This window comes from Pongo abelii, chromosome 6 (assembly GCF_028885655.2).
Source record: "Pongo abelii isolate AG06213 chromosome 6, NHGRI_mPonAbe1-v2.0_pri, whole genome shotgun sequence".
Classification (NCBI taxonomy): Eukaryota; Metazoa; Chordata; class Mammalia; order Primates; family Hominidae; genus Pongo; species Pongo abelii.
Genome location: NC_071991.2, coordinates 136,611,182 through 136,629,296, shown reverse-complemented (window position 1 = coordinate 136,629,296; position 18,115 = coordinate 136,611,182). Strand labels below are relative to the sequence as shown.

The window sequence follows — 18,115 nt, the reverse complement described above, 5'->3', positions numbered from 1 at the left end:
GAATATCTGGAATTATAGGTACCCACCACCACACCCAGCTAATTTTTGTATTTTTAGTAGAGATGGAAAGGTTTCACCATGTTGGCCAGGCTGGCTGCACTCCTGACCTCAGGTGATCTGCCCACCTCGGCCTCCCAAAGTGCTGGGATTACAGGCACGGGCCACTTCACCTAGCTGATTTTATTATTCTTATTCTTATTAGAGACAGGGTCTCAAGAAAATCAAGAGTATTTAGAAGAATAATTTGTCTTTGAGTAAAAACAGTGTTATTCCATTTGGTCAACTGTTTTATTTATAAGACTGCTCAGAATTACTTTTCTACTATCAAATCTACCCTTACCCTTCTTTTTAAAACAAATATGAAACTACTAGGGCTCTGAGAGCCCAAAACCACACAGAACTAAGCGTGAAAGATGGTATTCAAGGTCTATATAGCACAGTAAGCAGATTTTAAAGTTATAATGTGATTTCATGATTATTAATAAATGCCTGGCAGAATATATGTCTTCGTATTCAGAGAGTCATTCAGATTCAAATAGTCTTAACCGAGCCCCTGCTAGGCACAAGGTATTGTGCTAGGTGCTTTCATTTAGATTACTGAATTTATATCCAATTCTAGGACAGTATGATCTTTCAGAACGGCTAGGGTAATGGAGTGAGAAAAAAATCACTAAGAGAAATCTTCCAACAATTATAGGTTATCCTATGTCCTAGAAGGCTAAGAGAACAAGTCTATACCCATCAAATTGAAGCATCCTACTCTTGAGTATAGAGTATAGGTGGCCTCATAAAAGGCATATATTACCTAGAGACCATCTAAAAACTGAATTGGAAACCAAGATGTTTTGCCTAAACATTTTGGAGCCTTAACTGGGAATAAAGAGAGGCATGGGAGCCTCTTTTACCTGTATCCTGCCTCCTTTCTAACCATCAAGATGAATCTGGAGCCTATACAGTTGTAGAAATGTCAAAACTTGGACTTAGCTATTTAAAAAAGATTTATGTACAAGAACCAATTTAGTATAATCTAGGTAAAAATAGATACTTAATAGTCATATTGACCTTTTCCCAAAAAACCATTTAGTAATTGATGCTGAATATGAACTGTCACATTACCTGAGCATAAGAACAACGTAACAGGAAACAGAACATGGCCATAAAAATAGGACACAATGGAGGGGGGAACCCCATAAATTCAATGCAGGGTGCTCTTTTTACAATTTTATACTCCTTATAATTTCTGATATCACTGATCTTCAACTGCTGCTACACCTGCCCCAAACACTAATAAAGATCATTGTAGTTTAAGAGAGAGATTTTGTGATAGCCTAGAGCTCTAGGCCTATAGCGCCTAGCAGGACAATGTATCTTCTCTGAGGTAACTTTTGGCCTGATGATTTTCTTAAAAGATTCCAAATAATTATTAAAAAAAAAATATATATATATATATATATATATTTAGGCTGGGTACAGTGGCTCATATCTGTAAACTCAGCACTTTGGGAGGCTGAGGCAGGTGGATTGCTTAGGCTCATGAGTTTAAGACCAGCCTAGGCAACACAACAAGACCCTGTCTCTACCAAATAAATATATATACACATATATACACACACACACACACAACTCATAGATATAACACTTGGGCATGCTTTTTGGTTAATATACATACAATGTCTAATTAGAATGGAAATAAGAGAGTAAGTCAGCAAAATAAAAATCCAGAGAAGAAATACAGCCCATTAATTTAGATTATAACAAGAGTAATATTTTATCACTGTAAACAAAATAACAAGGCTTGAATATATCTAAGTCAATTGAAACTCAATTTCATGCATCAAACAACTTCTTCAGAACGCTGGTCTTTCTATGCCAGATACTATCCTAGGGTTAACTAAGAAGACTTAATGCTAACTTTAAGGTAGTGTGTCATATACTGAATCACTTTACTTATAGGATTATATATAGGAATTTTTCCATTTGCAAAGGGCAATTCTAATCCTTGATTTTGTAACCCACAGCAAAATAGACACTCTAGGCTGGGCGCAGTGGCTCACACCTGTAATCCCAACATTTTGGGAGGCCAAGGCGGTGGATCACCTAAGGTCAGGAGTTTGAGACCAGCCTGACCAACATGGTGAAACCCTGTCTCTACTAAATACAAAAAATTAGCTGGGCATGGTAGGTGGTGCATGCCTGCAGTCCCAGCCACTTGGGAGGCTGAGGCAGGAGAACTGCTTGAACCTGGGAGGTGGAGGTTGCAGTGAGCCAAGATAGTGCCATTGCACTCCAGCCTGGGCAACAAGAGTGAAACTCTGTCTCAAAAAAAAAAAAAAAAAAAAAGACACTCTAATATAGTGATGGAGTAGAACTGGTAATTTAGTAATATATACTAAAATTATAAATGCATAAATCTTCTGACCTGAATCGTCTACTTCTAGGAATCTGTCCTAAAGATAAACTTGAAATTGTGTAAAATGCCATTTTACAGACTAATTTACTGCAGCACTATTAATAAGGGCAAATTTTTGAAAACAACCTAAATTATTTGGGGACTGGTTACAGTGTGATAGTTCCATGCAATGAAACAGCATGCAGCCTTAAAAAAAAGGGAGAGAAAGCACTTTGTCCTGATATGACCCCCCCCCATATACTAAGATACAGTAAATAAAAAGCAAAGAGCTTAAGTGTGTACAATTCTATAATATGTATAAAAAGAGGGTGGGAAAGGAATAGATGTATATGTATAGAGATATATCTCTAGTACCACAGGAATGTTACTTGCCTAGGAAGTGGGATTCCATGGGTGGGCGATACAATAAAAGGAAGATTTTTAATTTTTGAATTTTGAGCCGCATAAGTGTACTAGTTGGTTAAAACATTAAGTGTAACCAATGTATAACTTGTATAAAAAACACAGTATTTTAGGATTTATACATGCTAGGATTTTAGCATTTATACATCCTATAGGATTTTACGATTTTATACATCATGATACAATATAGTCTCATAAGATTACATTGTAATTAAATACTACAATGCTATTCCTTCTATTTAAACACCCACCAGTCCATCCCTAAATTTATTATTATATAGTCACAGAATAGAGAACCAATAGGGTCTCTGAAAAATCTGAACCTCTGAATTTATAGAGAGGAAAACTGTAGCCTAGGCCAGGCCCAATGGCTCACGCCTGTAATCCCAGCCCTTTGGGAGGCCAAGGTGGACAGATCAGTTGAGGTCAGGAGTTCGAGACCAGCCGGGCCAACATGGTGAAACCATCTCTACTAAAAATACAAAAATTAGCCAGGCATGGTGGTGCATGCCTGTAATCCCAGCTACTCAGGTGGCTGAGGCAGGAGAATTGCTTGAACCCGGGAGGTGACGGTTACAGTGAGCCGAGATCACACCACTGCACTCCAGCCTGAGTGACAGAGACTCTGTCTTAGAAAAAAAGAAAAAACAGAAAAAAAGAAAACTGTGGCCCAAAGCTAAAAAACCTCACCAAAAGGACACAATTAGTAGATGGCAAAGTATGGCCTAGGACCTGATTCCAATTCCAATCTATTCTCATCTACTTCTTCTACCTTCAAATGGTTTTTTAATTACCACAAGGAGCCAGCACGTATGGGTCAAGATCCCTGTTGTATCTTGAGGGTAGTATTAATGACAAGGCCAATGTGAGCTGATATCCTTTCTCTTGTGGGATACTTTTCAATGCTCACAGAGGAATCAGAGGGGTAAGGTGTTGCTTCTCAACAGGGTTATGTTTTAGCAAAGTGCCAAGAGTACTCAAAGCCATAGTATAAATGTGGGGTGAGGGGTGGGGCTTTCTACAAATTTAGTAACACTAGAAAATTTGAGAAAAATGTTAAGCAACTTAATCAGGTAATTAAAAATTATTTTTGTATTCAAACAAACACCACTATATTGTGGCACTGAATATAAAATGTACATGAATATTTAGCATAAACCGGACACTTTCAAAGAAGTCTCATGCTGGTTCTGAGTCTGATGCAATGAGCTTAGAAGTACACACATTCACCCTCAAACTCTTAAGAGGCAGGAAGGTTTCAGAACTACTATACCAAAGGAATTAAAATAGCATTCTCGATGGTGACAGAAAGGGAACAGTTAGAGCTACACAGACCTGGACCTGTAGCCTACTCTTGCCACTGTGTGACATTGTATCAGCTACTTCATCTTGAACTCAGAGCCTCAGTTGCCTCATCTGTAAAATATGGTCAATATTACTTAAGCTTTTGGTTTTGTTACAAAGATTGGAGATAATATATGTAAAGCAAACCGCCCAGACTCTAGAAAGACTATAATAAATGATGGCTACTTGGCAGGATGCATCACTTGAGGTCAGGAGTTCACGACCAGCCTGGCCAACATGGTGAAACCCCATCTCTACCAAAAATACAAAAAATTAGCTGGGTGTGGTGTTGCCCCTGCAGTCACAGCTACTTGGGAGGCTGAGGCATGAGAATGGCTTGAACCTGGGAGGTGGAGGTTGCAGTGAGCCAACACTGCACCACGGCACTCCAACCTGGGTGCCAGAGCGAGACCCTGTTTCCAAAATAAATAAATAAAAATAAAAATGAATGATGGCTACTTTAACTATCACAAGCCTATTGGAATCTTTATTTGACTGTCTAACCATTCATTTGGTTTCCATTGGTGAGAACAAGGTAAGGCAGGCAATGGATATTTATAGGCCCTCCCAACCAGCCACAGAAAGCAAACAGGTCAATAGGATAAAATTACCTAAGTGATCAGTTTATTATACTCACATATTTCATTTCAAACTTCTTAGCCAACATTTCCACCTCTTGCCTCTCCTGATGTTCATCATTAAATGGGTCTTCTGTGTGAATGAGCTTCTTCTGATTCAAGGTGAATGGGAAAAGAAACAGAAGTATCCATTAGTATTACAAATAGTATTATTGTTTATTTATTTATCATTATGTAACAACCACTTCAATTCTATTTCAATAAATGTGATCTGAAAGGAAATAAACCAGTGAGAATATATAACATGTTATATAATTAATTATATTATTACTCAGAGACTATATCTTAAATTTAATCAATACGAGACAACTTTTCCTAATACTAACAAGTAAGTCAGAAGTATTAAAACTAAAAAAAAAAGAAGTTGGTTCATAGCAAAAAATATTTACAGTTGTAATGGACTCATACACATTTCACAGTGTTTTGATGAGTAAGAACTCAACAATCCAAATTGTCTTCACCTGCAAAATGATCAATGGTCACCTCATCCAAAATAACAAAGAAAAAAAATCCCCAGGAACACTAGCTAAATATGAAAATCTCACTTATAACTCTAGATTGATATCTTCACTAACAAAGATTAACTGCTTTGATCAGGAAATGCTTCTAAAAGGAGCTCTAGATTATTAATTAAAAGCAACACTTAATCATCTGCCTGTGAGTTAACACTGAGTTGTGTGTAGCGGCTAAGGCTTTCTGTTGAGGTCCAATATCAACAACCATTGCATCACCAATATTCTGTCAATGGATATCCATTCAGGGAATACACATTACTTTTAAACAAAGCTAGAAAAGAGAAATAGCTGCAAAAAGATTACATTACCATGCCTTTCTTCTAGTAGGAGAGAGTGAAAGTTTATTATAATACATGGTTTAAAACACACACACACAGAGCTAGAAGCCCACATTAACCATCTATTTAACAAAACAAACAAAAATAGTGATCACATCCTTAAGTCTTCTATTTTAGTATACAAACATATATATGGTTTTCAATGCACAAAAAAACCAAAACAAGGATAAAAATACTACTTTTATCCAATTTCAGACAACTGACTCAGGTAATTAAAAATGAAGGTATACTACAACTGAAATACTGATATAGATTCAATGGACCCTGAAGAGCAAGAAAAAATGCAGAAGGAAGATTTGCACACTTTGAAACTGAGACACTTCATCCTGGATATAAAGGTTGAGACATGATCGGTCTAAAAAACATGATAGAAAAATGTGGACAGAATGAATACGAGACAATTCCTCACACTTGGGACATTAGAATAAAGGGATACTTCTTTAAAGGAGTTAACTTTAAAATCAATTTTTAAAATTACTGTAATAAGTAATAAATTTATAGAATAGTTCACCCCAATAGAAGCTACCAATGAAAGGCCGGGCACAATGGCTCACACCTGTAATCCCAGCACTTTGGGAGGCCAAGGTGGGTGGATCACCTGAGGTCAAGAGCTCAAGACCAGGCTGGCCAACATGGTGAAACCCCGTCTCTACCAAAAATACAAAAACTAGCTGTGTGTGGTGGCACATGCCTGTAGTCCCAGCTACTCGGGAGGCTGAGACAGGAGAATCGCTTGAACCCGGGAGGTGGAAGTTGCAAGTGAGCTGAGATGCTGAGATTGCGCCACTGCACTCCAACCTGGTTGAGACAGAGTGAGACTTCATCTCAAAAAAATAAATAAATAAAAATAAAAATTTACCAATGAAAAACATAATCATGATCCAAAAGGGAATAAACTAGTGAGAATAAACTAATAAGGAATCCTAGGCATGTCCAGGGTATAGCCTTAACTAGAGGCTCAGGTTAAGGACAGTAAGCAATCGCCATGCCTATTACAAACTGCTCCCTCTTGCACTGTCAAGCCCAAATACTTACTACGGTATGACTCATTTTACATGTATAAATATAAACACATGGATCTATATTTTTAATAAGAATCACCTTATATGCCATTCTAAAATATTTTATGTACTTTATGTAGGTATCAAAAGTACAGCTCTTATTTTCTCTTGACAGCCTACAAAAACAAATTTAAGAAAATGGACTCATTTTTCTTTTACAGTTAAGAATAAACACCCTCCCCCAATCAAGACTAAGCTTTTTTGTTTTTTCAGGTGAAAAAAAATCTGAAAATTATCAACTACTCACATGCAAAACTGATGCAATAATTTTGTCCTTTGATCTTAACTCATCAACACCATTTTCAGGAGGTCTTTCACAAATTTCATCAAAAATATGCAAACAATGAAATACCATGGAATTGTCAAATAGTATAGTTATATTAACACACTGAATCACTTATTTTTCTTTTTACAGTAAATGTTCAATTAAGCATGTTCACAAATGGGTGTTCTGGTTAACTGATTTTTCTGGTTTACTAGAGTTAAACCTTTTCTTGTGTATCAATCATTGCCAAAATTTATTTCTAAAATGCACTATTACGCTTTAGCCAGAAATGGTGACCAAATTAATCTTTCAGAATAGAGATGATTCCAATGCCGGTCATCATCCTAAACCATCTCAATCACAGCACTGTACCGCCTAGAGACAATAAGGTTAAAGGTTTAGCTAACCTGTGGTTTTGTTTTTCATATTTTCCCAACATATTTAATTGTGCTTTCCTCATTAATACAAATAGAGCATAGAAAAATTTCTGATTGTGTTCCAGTAAATCAGGGTTTTACTGTTCATTTAGTATTTAAGAAGGGAACTGATTTAAATGCACCCATATGAATGGTATCCATATGTAACACACCTTTTGTTGTTTGTTTTTTTTTTAATAGCCCCACATCTACCAATTTCAGCATCTGGGGCTAAAATCTTATTTAGTGATAGATGGCTATTTCAAAAATGTGGAGCCCTTCCTTTCCTAATTCTTCTTATTTTGGGAACCACTAACTTTCCAGACCAATTCTAATGTTCGCATTTTGCTTTTTGATGGTCTCTCTTCTAAGATTTCCTTTCATGAAACCATGACAATTTTACTTAAACATATGTTTTCTATGCTTTCTTGCATAATAAGGATATACACTGGCAGCAATCACAGGAAAATGTGGCAAATCTTTGTTGCAAAGGTGATTATATACAATGGATTTTGTTTTGTTCAGAGGTATATGAAAAAAATAGAAGGTTGATATACGAGATAATTGGGCCAAGACACCTACACTGTTAATAAGTAAACAGAAAAATTAAATGGAATTATTTCTCTTTCTCCTATTGCATGAAAGTAGTAGTTCTGGTGTTATCAAGTGAACAAAGCTAGGGTGTCAAACCTTTTTCTTTTTTATAACTAAATGATACACATTACTAGTTTGCCATCGTGTGAATATTACAGCATAAACAGGGACATAATAAAGGTCTTTGTATTTCTACTATGACTTACATTTTACGTCATTTTGGCAGAATCCTCTAAACTATATGAGTTAATTTTAAGAAATTGTATCACTATAGAAATAAGTACTAATAAAATTACATACATTTGTAAAGTGAGGATAATAGTTTTTACCTCATGGAGTTCTGTTGGACTACTAGAAAAACCATGTGCGGTGCTTAGAACTGTGTCTAGCACACAGTAAGAACTCAGTAAATGTAGTTATTGCTATGTATTTTTACCCAAAGATAAGGCTTTTCTCCTGTAATTTATGAAAATTACAAAAACTGCAAACCAACTTAGATTAGCAGCTCAAATACAATGTTTGAAAAATGCTCCAATCCAGTATTTTTAATATTCTTTTGGGAAAAAAGTGACCTCACATTTATAAAGAGGGGGCATTCAAGTGAGTCTAAAGAGCAAAATGTTAGGTGGAAGTGACCAAAATGATCTCTCCCTTTAAACAATTCATTTTGGTTGAAAACGTTTTGTAATGATTTGACCACACAACATTTCTAAATAATGATCAAAACATTAGCTGGCCATGAAGTAAACAAAATCTAGTGAAATTGTTCAACCTGATACTTTGTGACTAAGCAGTCAGTCATTTTCACCATAAAGGTAGTTGAAGATGAAAACAAAACAAGTGACTTCGGGAGTCCATTAGACCCAAGCTAAAGCAAAACCTAATAACGTGCATAATTGCTAAGCAACAGAGAAAACTGTTCTCTTTCTTTACTGTTAATCTATCATTTCCTTTTCTAACTTACTTCTGAAGATCCACCAACCCACAACAATAAAAATTACAATTACGAACATAACCCCTATCCTTTCTCCATTGTTCACCTCTTACATCAAAAGCATACCTATATATTTTCAATTGTTTTAAAAAATTCAAAGCTGAGATTTTTTTCATCATCCTCCGAAAATTACAAAGGCTGAGTACAATATTCTTCTATAAACTAATGATAGTACACTTAAATAATATGACGGGTAGGTGTCAAATAAAACAGGAGACACCTTCCCATTCAATTACAATATGAACGAACTCCACAAAAAAGGAAAGCTAAAAAGGTTTTCCAATACCAACACGAGAGAAAAATTAGTAACCAGATTAACTAACCCACTTCTCCATTGCTAAAGTGGGATCCTTAGTCTCTGAAAACCTTTAATTATTCTTAAATTCCCTTCGATTAAGAAAAATATCACAGGCACGCAAGCACACCTCAGCAGCCACGGCGCCCAGCAAAACAAACAGTGATGAGGATGAGGATGATACGAGAGGGGTTACACAATCTCTCTGCTTCAGACTGGGGGGCGTGTCCCCCAAGGTTTTCTCTTCCTTTCTACTGGAACGACAGCTGTAGCGCCACAGGGAGAACCCAGCCACACGGCCTGCAGGGCCCCAGGATTTTGTGTGGGGAGCAGAAAGGAAAGAAGGAAAATCTGAGGTTCCGAAAGGTGCACAAGAAAACAGGCTCGGCGCGGCGTTGGGAGCGAGTGCCGGGGGTCTGGGGATTCGGCGCAGCCGGGTGAGAGCCTTGGCCACCCCGGGGAGTGGAGAAAGCAGCGCTCACCACCCCGTCCACCCGCTCGGCCCCGGCCCCCCGCACCCCACCCTCGGGGCGACCCGGACGCGCTCGGTGGGCGTCCCAAGGTGCAAACCAGCTGGGGAAGGCGGCGGGTCCTGAGGCTCCCGGGGTCTGGGGCAGGAGGGAGGAATCTTCTGTACCCGTTGTTCTCCGCACAGCAGCAGCTCCGGATAACTGAACTCCACGCAGCTCTCGTCGGTGGGGTCTTTAAGCACCAGCTCCAGGCGCACCGTCTCCCTCGGCGGCCGTGGCGGCTGCTCAGCCCGGGAAGCCGACTCCCGCGGCGGGGGCGGCTGCAAGGGCAGCGGCGGGAGCGGCGGCGGCGGCTCGGGCCGCGGGGGCTCCCGCTGCAGCGACATGAGCGGCTCGGCGCGGCTGACCTCGCGCTGGGGGAGCGGCTTCTCCCGCGGCGGGGGCTGCGCGTCCGAGCGGGGGGCAGGCTCCCGCGGGGCCGGCGGCTCCGCCCGGGCCGGCTCGCGGTACGGCTGCGGCTCCAGCCGGGGGGGGTCACGGGGGTACTCGGGCTCACGCTCGGGCCCCGGGTACTCGGCCTCGCGCCGCCGCACCGGTGACAAGCTAATGAACGCTACTCTTCGCGGCTCCGCCATCCCCACTGTTCTGGCCCTCCGCTTTTGCTCGAGCCGGCGCTCGCTTCTACGCCGCGCTGCGTGCCTGCCCGCCCTTCCTCTTGCTCTCCGTCGCTTTTCTTCCCTCCACCACCCTCAGCCGTCTCTGCCGACGCCACGGTGAGTGCGGACCGTGTCCCCTTCCCCGCTACTACGTTCTGATGGGCTTCGCCGCCATCGCCAGGGTCGCCGCGGCCGCCATGTTGGATCCCCCACATAAATAGAAGCAGGCCGCTGAGCGGGCGCATGCGCACAGAGGAGACGCTCGCGTCCACTGTCGTGGCTGTTGCTCAGTTTTCCTTTTTTCCTCCCAACAGTCTGGAGTCCAGACAGGTCGGCGGAAGTGACGACATGGCTCGGCCTGTTTCCGTGGAAACGGAGACGCCGTCTGCACCCTTCCTCAAAGGGAGAGTTTTGGGGTTTCCCGAGCAGCTTACTATTCGCACCCGGAAACGAGAGGCGCTCCAGGAGCTTCCCGGGGCTAGCATCGGGATGGGACTGAGACCGAACTAGCCATTGGCGCCGGGTCTCCCGCGCTGGGTTCAAGGGAATTGGGGTTGTTAGCTGTTTATTCGAGGCGGACTCTGGGCAAGGGTAGAGAGACGCGCCAGCCGTTGTGCCTGCCCGCCCTGTGTCCCCGTAGCCTTAAGTATCGAGGGAAAAAAGGAAGTGCCCAGCTTTAGCCAGACTAGCCCCAGCGGCTTCCCTCCCGAAAGCGCAGGCCTCCCCTTCCTCGACCTACTCTGGTTTCCCTCGCCCAGCCGCAGTGGGCGTTGCGTGGGGCAGGGTCATTAAATGTTCAATAACGCTTTGCAGTTGGAAAATTAACAAGCAGATGAGGAGTTCTGGGCTCATTCAGAAGGCCTAAACTGCTGAAATCATAGAAAACTTCTTAAGAGTTCAGGAAACGTACTGTTTAAAAGAATGCTAAAGGACCCATTTCAGGATGGGGAAGGAATTGATTGGGCACGCCCCATAGGCTCCCTTGAAATTAATTAATTGAAAGTCGGGTTTAAAAGGATAAGAATTACTGGCCATTTAAATCCATTGAATAAAAAGTAAATTTGAGGGCTCGCCCTTCACATCCTGAAGGGAATCCAAGCCTTCTGTTAATTGCATTAACTGGATTAACTATTGAAAGCTCTTTTATTAAGTCAGTGTGACGTCATAGACAAATTCTGAGAGGGTTCCGTTTTTTCCTCTCCTGTTATTACTTTCCTTACTTGGACGAAGATGGTGATGAAATCTATGATTCCAAAGGTCTCTCCCAGCTCTAAAACCGTATCTTTTCTACTTGGCACCATGTTTTACCTCCATTATCTCCTTCCCTATTGCTCCTTTTCTGATTCCGAATTCGGATCTCATTTTTAGATTGCCTTAGTGATACTTAAATTACCTTTCTGCCTTCAGTCTCTATTCCCGCCAGTCTTGAGACGGGGTCATATTAATGTCTCTAAAAGAGTTTTTATTATATCGTTCTCTGTTCTGGCTGCAACTTACCTACAAACTGAGTTCTATGTATGTATACTCATATTCAATATCCTCCACAATTTAGCTCAGAGACTGCAAAGTGGTGGTCTGTGGGCCAAATCCTTCTACAGGTGTGTTAGTTATCCAACATTATCTTCTAACTTCTAACCCACTGAGCTTTCCAACTTTTTGATCCACAACCCACAGTAAGAAATTTTACATTGTAACCCAGAAGATACACCCATATATACATAACACATATGTGCATATCTGAAATATGTTTCACAATACTTACCTACTGCTTAGAATAAAGTAAAAGCAACAGACACAACAGAGTTAATTTAATATAAAATATTTTATAATACAGTGTAGAAAAAAATGTTAACATCATACAGAAGCAAATTAGGAAAGATTTTATTTAATGCCATGGAAGTTCTTGCCTGTTCATAGGTTTATTGCACTCCAGAATTCATGAGGACAGTGGTACATGAACATCTGATCCACTGTGGCACCTGATCTTTTTCTTTTTCTAAACTGATCAAAATTGAAAACCCTAGTTCAGATATATAGGCAGTCATGAATAGTAATAATGCGTATGCATGTTCTGCATAGTAATAAATTCTTCTTTAATCTTAGTCTGACATCATGATAAATTGCATGCCCGACAATCATTTTTCTGTGTAAATGAAGTACTAAGCTGTAATAATTTATTCTCTTCATAAAATACCAAGTTTAATCAAATTAATTATTTAAATCAATAAAAATGATCTGGTTCACCCTATTAACTGCCCAACAAACTGTTTGAAAACTATATATTCTTTGTTAAAGGGCAGATTACAAGAAATGTTTTCCATGTTCTTAATTTAAAAAACAAGATTCTGATATAATGAACCTAAATCAAAATTCACAAATGGTGGCTGAAATCCTGTGAGAGTACAACATAAATCCATAGTTGTTGTGCATAAACAATTCAAAATTGGTTTATAAAGGAAACGTCAACAAGTCATATAACCACCACACCTTATTACTAATGGGTTCCACCACACTTCTCCCAGGCACAGCAGATATAAACATCTGATAGACTGCTCAGAAAATTAAAGCTATTAGAGCTATAAATAAGGAATGCCTAAATATAAACATAGCAATGCCAATACATTAGTGCCATTTTAAAAAGTAAATAAGATGCAGTGTTAACACACCTGATAGTTCCCTCTGTAAGCCACTTTCCCACTGATTTATAAAGCTATGGTTCTATAATTCTTTTAAAAAGGACGATTTTTCTACACTGCTGCATGCAGTAATTTCACCGTATGTTCTTGATTACAACACAGTCTTCAAATCCTCTTGAAGAGCTCAACATATCAGGATTTCTCCAGAAAGTTAGATTGTCATGTTTTCAGCAGCCTTTTGTGCTTTGGTAGTCTTTCGAAGCTCCTTAATAACCGGTGGTATTTCCTTGGTTATTTATTAATTCTGGGTTAAGTCCTTGCTCACAAAGCTGTACACAAATAGCCAGAGTTTCCAGTAAGCCAGTATTCAGAATTCTTGAAATCTCTTTTTTTTTCTCTCTCTTTTTTTTTTGAGATGGAGTCTTGCTGTGTCGCCCAGGCTGGAGTGCAGTGGCGCGATCTCGGCTCACTGCAAGCTCCGCCTTCCAGGTTCACGCCGTTCTCCTGCCTCAGCCTCCCAAGTAGCTGGGACTACAAGCAGAATGTGCACGATCTCCCTCACCGCATTCTGATCACTGCTGCCGCCCCGATGCCGCTACTACCTGCCATGATGGAGGCCAAGGGAACTATTTTAAAATTCTGAATATATTTTTCTTTATACAGTCAATAATTCCTCTATAAAATTATCTTGCTACACATATCTGGCATAAAAATATTATGCAACTTTCAGTATTAGTACTGTCAGCAAGTTGGACTGTTACTACATCATAGTTATTGTTGCTGTAAATATTCTGTGGTAGGTAATACACTGATACTGTGTGTTTGCCAAGAAGTATAGTTTTTCATTTATCAGCTGATTTGTCACTGAAAGCATGTGCACCATACCCGTAAATACTGGATGAAGTTTTTCAGCACTTACTATGACCCATATTTCTTTTGCACACTGATTGTCTTTCTCCTTAAGATTTGTGGAACAGCTCTCTGAGCTCGGACGCAGTTCACGGTGACATGGCTAAACCAAGAAGTTGGAATCGTTGGTAAATACAGGACCCGCTATGGGGTCTCCCTTCAGAAAATGGTGAAGAAAATTGAAATCAGCCAGTACGCCAAGTACATTTGCTCTTTTCTGTGGCAAAACCAGGATGAAGAGACGAGCTGTGGGGATCTGGCGCCGTGGTTCCTACATGAAGACAGTAGCGGTGTCTTCATGCAGGAACCACATTGTCTGGACCTACAATACCACTTCTGCTGTCACGGTAAAGTCCACCATCTGAAGACTGAAGCAATTGAAAGACCAGTAGACGCTCCTCTACTCTTTGAGACATCACTAGCCTATAATAAATGGGTTAATTTATGTAACCAAAAAAATTTAAAAGATTTGTGGAAAAACTGAGAAATTGTACCAATAACTCTACTCCCCCCCCCTTTTTTAGGAACATATTTGAGGGGCTTATTGACAAGTTCATCATGTTACATTTTCAGATGTCCTTTTATTTTTTTTCCGAGATGAGTCTTGCTCTGTTGCCCAGGCTGGAGTGCAGTGGTGCGATCTTGGCTCACTGCAACCTCCGCCTCCTGAGTTCAAGCAATTCTCCTGCCTCCTCCTTCCGAGTAGCTGGGTTTACAGGCACGTGCCACCACGCCCAGCTAATTTTTGTATTTTTAGAAAGTTTTAGAAAATTTTGTATTTTTGTATTTTTAGAGATGGGGTTTCACCATGTTGGCCAGACTGGTCTTGAACTTCTGATCTCATGATCTGCCCACCTCAACCTCCCAAAGTGCTAGGATTACAGATGTGAGCTACCGCACCCAGCCTCAGATGTCCTTTTAATTTTGAAGGTATTAAACTTTCATTTGCAGAAGTGCTTTTTCTTTTTAGAATGAGATGTCAATGTTTGATGATAGAGTTAACATTTTCTCGTATTTCCACTATAATTCCAGACCCAGCAGCTTGATTGGAATATGTTTCTGTATTGTTCACTTTCTTATTCCTTTTTCTTCTAATAATAAAAAATCTCTTTGAGAGCAATTTATACTAGTTTAATATATCATAGTTCACACACACATGTCATACTGATGGTGCTTTCCCAAAAACATACTTAAAGCTGTTCACTGTAACCCAGTTGAAAATTATGAGTTTTTTTAATCACTGAATGAAATTCTCCTTTACTTAATTTCATAAGTCACAGGCAGTTGTGATAACATAAAATTAGGCTGTACAATGTTATCTGTCCAACAAAGGAACCTAGGAGTTCCAGTGAGATCCCAGTGACTGCAGTCACCCCTCCCTCCCTGTCCTTCTCTTCATCAGCAGTTACAGTGTCTGTATTCCTGGATAAGGATCAGTGTGGTACACTCTGATATTTTCCATAAGATTCTGTTGTAATATATTGCATGATTTAAAATGCTGCTTGTGATCCTCAAAACTGTTTCACAAACTTCTAATTTGCTGCGATCACCAATTTGAAAGTTCAGTCTCTTCCAGCAGAGGCTGAGCAGGTGATGAGAAAGTAATTTTGTTACTAGGGACTAGGGATAGAGCACACCTACTTATGCATTTCCATGTAAATTTGGAAAATCCAAAATGCTTTCGTTGGGTAGTGGGGGCCCTTCAAGGAGGCTGAGAAGAGGTCAAAGTCAATTCCTGTAGAATACAAAGTCAAAATGCCTTTAATATTATTTAACTGTAGTGCTATAAGGTCAGATCAGGCACTCTTGTTTTATTTAGCAAATAAATGAATACATAATAAAATACCCTGTGAGATCAAGTTACTCATCCCTTCTTGACAACATTTAAGTTTAAAGACCAAAATGCCTTGTGAAGATCCAAAGGAAGAGTATCAGAGAGAAAGAAAAGCAAGTACGAAGCCTATGGAGGGAGTGATTTGGTGAGTTGGAAGAAAGGTGAGGGTAGCCAAAGTGCAGTGAGCAGGGTGGGCAAAGATGGCATCTGAGAGGGAGCGAAGGGCCAGGTCATGGAATGGCATAAAGAGATTGGATCTGGCAGGTGCAGTGGCTCACGCCTATAATCCCAGCGCTTTGGAAGGCCGAGGCAGGAGGATCACTTGAGCCCTGAAGTTCGAAACCAGACTGAGCAACATAATAAGACCTGTCTCTAAAAAAACTAAAAATAAAAAATTAACCAGGCATGGTGGCACACACCTGTAGTTCTAGCTACTCAAGAGGCTGAAGTGGGAGGATTGCTTGAGCCCGGGAGGTGGAGGCTACAATGAGCTGTGATCGTAACATTGCACTCCAGTCTGGGCAACAGAGCAAGACTCTGTCTCAAAAACAAAAACAAAAAAAAGAGTTTGGATCTTACTGTAAATGAAACCAGAAGCCATTTGGGAAATTTTAAGTAGAAAAGTGACATGATCTTAGAACAAACACATTTCAAGAAAGTAGGAGTAGCCAACTAACTGTTGAATGCTACCAAGAATTCTAGTAAGATGAGAGCAGAGATACTGGTAACCTTGATGAGCTTTTTATTTTTAATTTTCACTTCAGGCAAAGAAGGTTGAATTAATCATATTTCACAGTTTGTGGCACATTATCATCATCAGTCTTTTTCTCTCTCTTTGAAATTCCTCTTTATTTCCATTCATTGCATCCAATGGCAAAAATTCTAAAATTTTAACTTTTTTTTTTTTTTGAGACAGAGTCTCACTCTGTTGCCCAGGCTGGAGTGCAGTGGCACAATCTCGGCTCACTGCAACCTCTGCCTCCCGGGTTCAAGTGATTCTCCTGCCTCAGCCTCCCGAGTAGCTGGGATTATAGGCATTTGCCACCATGCCTGGCTAATTTTTGTATTTTTAGTAGAGACGAGGTTTCGCCATGTTTGTCAGGCTGGTCTCGAACTCCTAACCTCAGGTGATCCACCCACCTCGGCCTCCCAAAGTGCTGGGATTACAGACACGAGCCACCGCGCCTGGCCAATTTTAACTTTTTGTATGTGACCTTGTATATATTATTATTTTACATGCATATATTTTAAATTTGTAAATTTGTTATTATGTTATATATCTCATTCTGTTTCTTTTTTTGCTCAACACCATATTTTTAAGAACCACTTATGCTGCTGTGTATAATATATTCAGTTTACAACTTTTTTTTTTAACAACTTTTGAGTGGTAATCTGCAATCACATATTTTGCCTGTTTACTTCCTCAGTGATGGATGCTTGGCTTGCCTCCAACTACCCCCCCCACCCCACAACCACCACAGTGCAACTATGGACATCCTCAGTCATGTGCTCTTTGAGTCTATATGAGAATTTATTTCAGACACAGACCTATGAAAGAACCATTGGATCTTCAGGCCTGTGTACACATTAAGAGACTATTCTCCAGAATGGTCACACCAGTGGTGTGAGGGTTGCTGTATCACCTCCTCTTCTCCCACTGCATTGCCACCAATAAATACAGTTTAATTTCTGCCATTCATTATTATTTTAATTTGCACTGCTCTGATGACGAAGGAATTTGAGCATCTCTTCATATATCTGCTAGTCTTTTAAGTTTCTTCTTGTGTAAATCACCTGTTTATAATCATTATTCATATTTCTGTTATGGTTCCTGTCTTTTTCTGGTTGAATATGCAAGCATTTTAAATCAGTGAGGAAAGCTTAGATTATTCAATAAATAGCTTAAGACAAATAGGTAATTACCTAGACTAGAATAAAATTGTATCTCACGCCTTACAAAAGGATAAATTTCTAGTGAATAAATGTTTTAAATAGAAAAAAGAAGTCATAATATTTCTAGAAGAAACTGGCTGAGATTAAAAAAAAACAGACTAAGAAAGGCCTTTCCAAGTATGACTGATAATTTCAACTGCTTCAACAGCATTAATCAAAAGACTAATGACAAAACTGGAAAAAAATTTACAATACATTTCACAAAGAGTAAATTTCCCTAATCCATAAAGAACTCCTGCAGATCAAAGAAACAACAATAACCTCTTAGAAAAATGGAGAAAGATATGAACCAATAGTTCACAGGAAAGGAAATATAAGGCTCTTATATGAATGAAATATGTTCAACCTAACTCAATTGCTGAACCAACTAATATGTGTATTTCTA

General features: G+C 39.7%; 2 protein-coding genes and 1 pseudogene across 14 annotated transcripts in view; 1 reads left to right on the top strand and 2 right to left on the bottom strand.

Moving 5' to 3' along the window:
• UBN2 (ubinuclein 2) overlaps positions 1-10,383 on the bottom strand; it is a 99,422-nt gene extending 89,039 nt beyond the window's left edge. For 7 of the 10 annotated variants that reach the window (XM_054560674.2, XM_054560676.2, XM_002818523.5 and 4 more), the window contains exons 1-2: positions 9,910-10,383; positions 4,794-4,886 (exon numbers count right to left, since the gene is read on the bottom strand). In XM_054560674.2, the coding sequence (XP_054416649.1) occupies positions 4,794-4,886; positions 9,910-10,377 (561 nt within the window). In that variant the 5' untranslated portion in view covers positions 10,378-10,383. Of the gene's footprint in view, positions 1-4,793; positions 4,887-9,402; positions 9,766-9,909 lie in introns of those variants that run through there. The other 3 variants (XM_054560675.2, XM_009243277.4, XM_054560677.2) reach the window with 2 other exon arrangements.
• A 1,881-nt stretch (positions 10,384-12,264) lies between these two features.
• IFT56 (intraflagellar transport 56) overlaps positions 12,265-18,115 on the bottom strand; it is a 90,258-nt gene continuing 84,407 nt past the window's right edge. For 2 of the 4 annotated variants that reach the window (XM_054560680.1, XM_054560678.2), the window contains exon 19: positions 13,065-17,571. In XM_054560680.1, coding sequence (XP_054416655.1) covers positions 17,528-17,571 — 44 coding nt within the window. In that variant the 3' untranslated portion in view covers positions 13,065-17,527. Of the gene's footprint in view, positions 12,400-13,064; positions 17,572-18,115 lie in introns of those variants that run through there. The other 2 variants (XM_063725797.1, XR_008527600.2) reach the window with 2 other exon arrangements.
• LOC112134280 (large ribosomal subunit protein eL43-like) lies at positions 12,455-15,063 on the top strand (annotated as a pseudogene).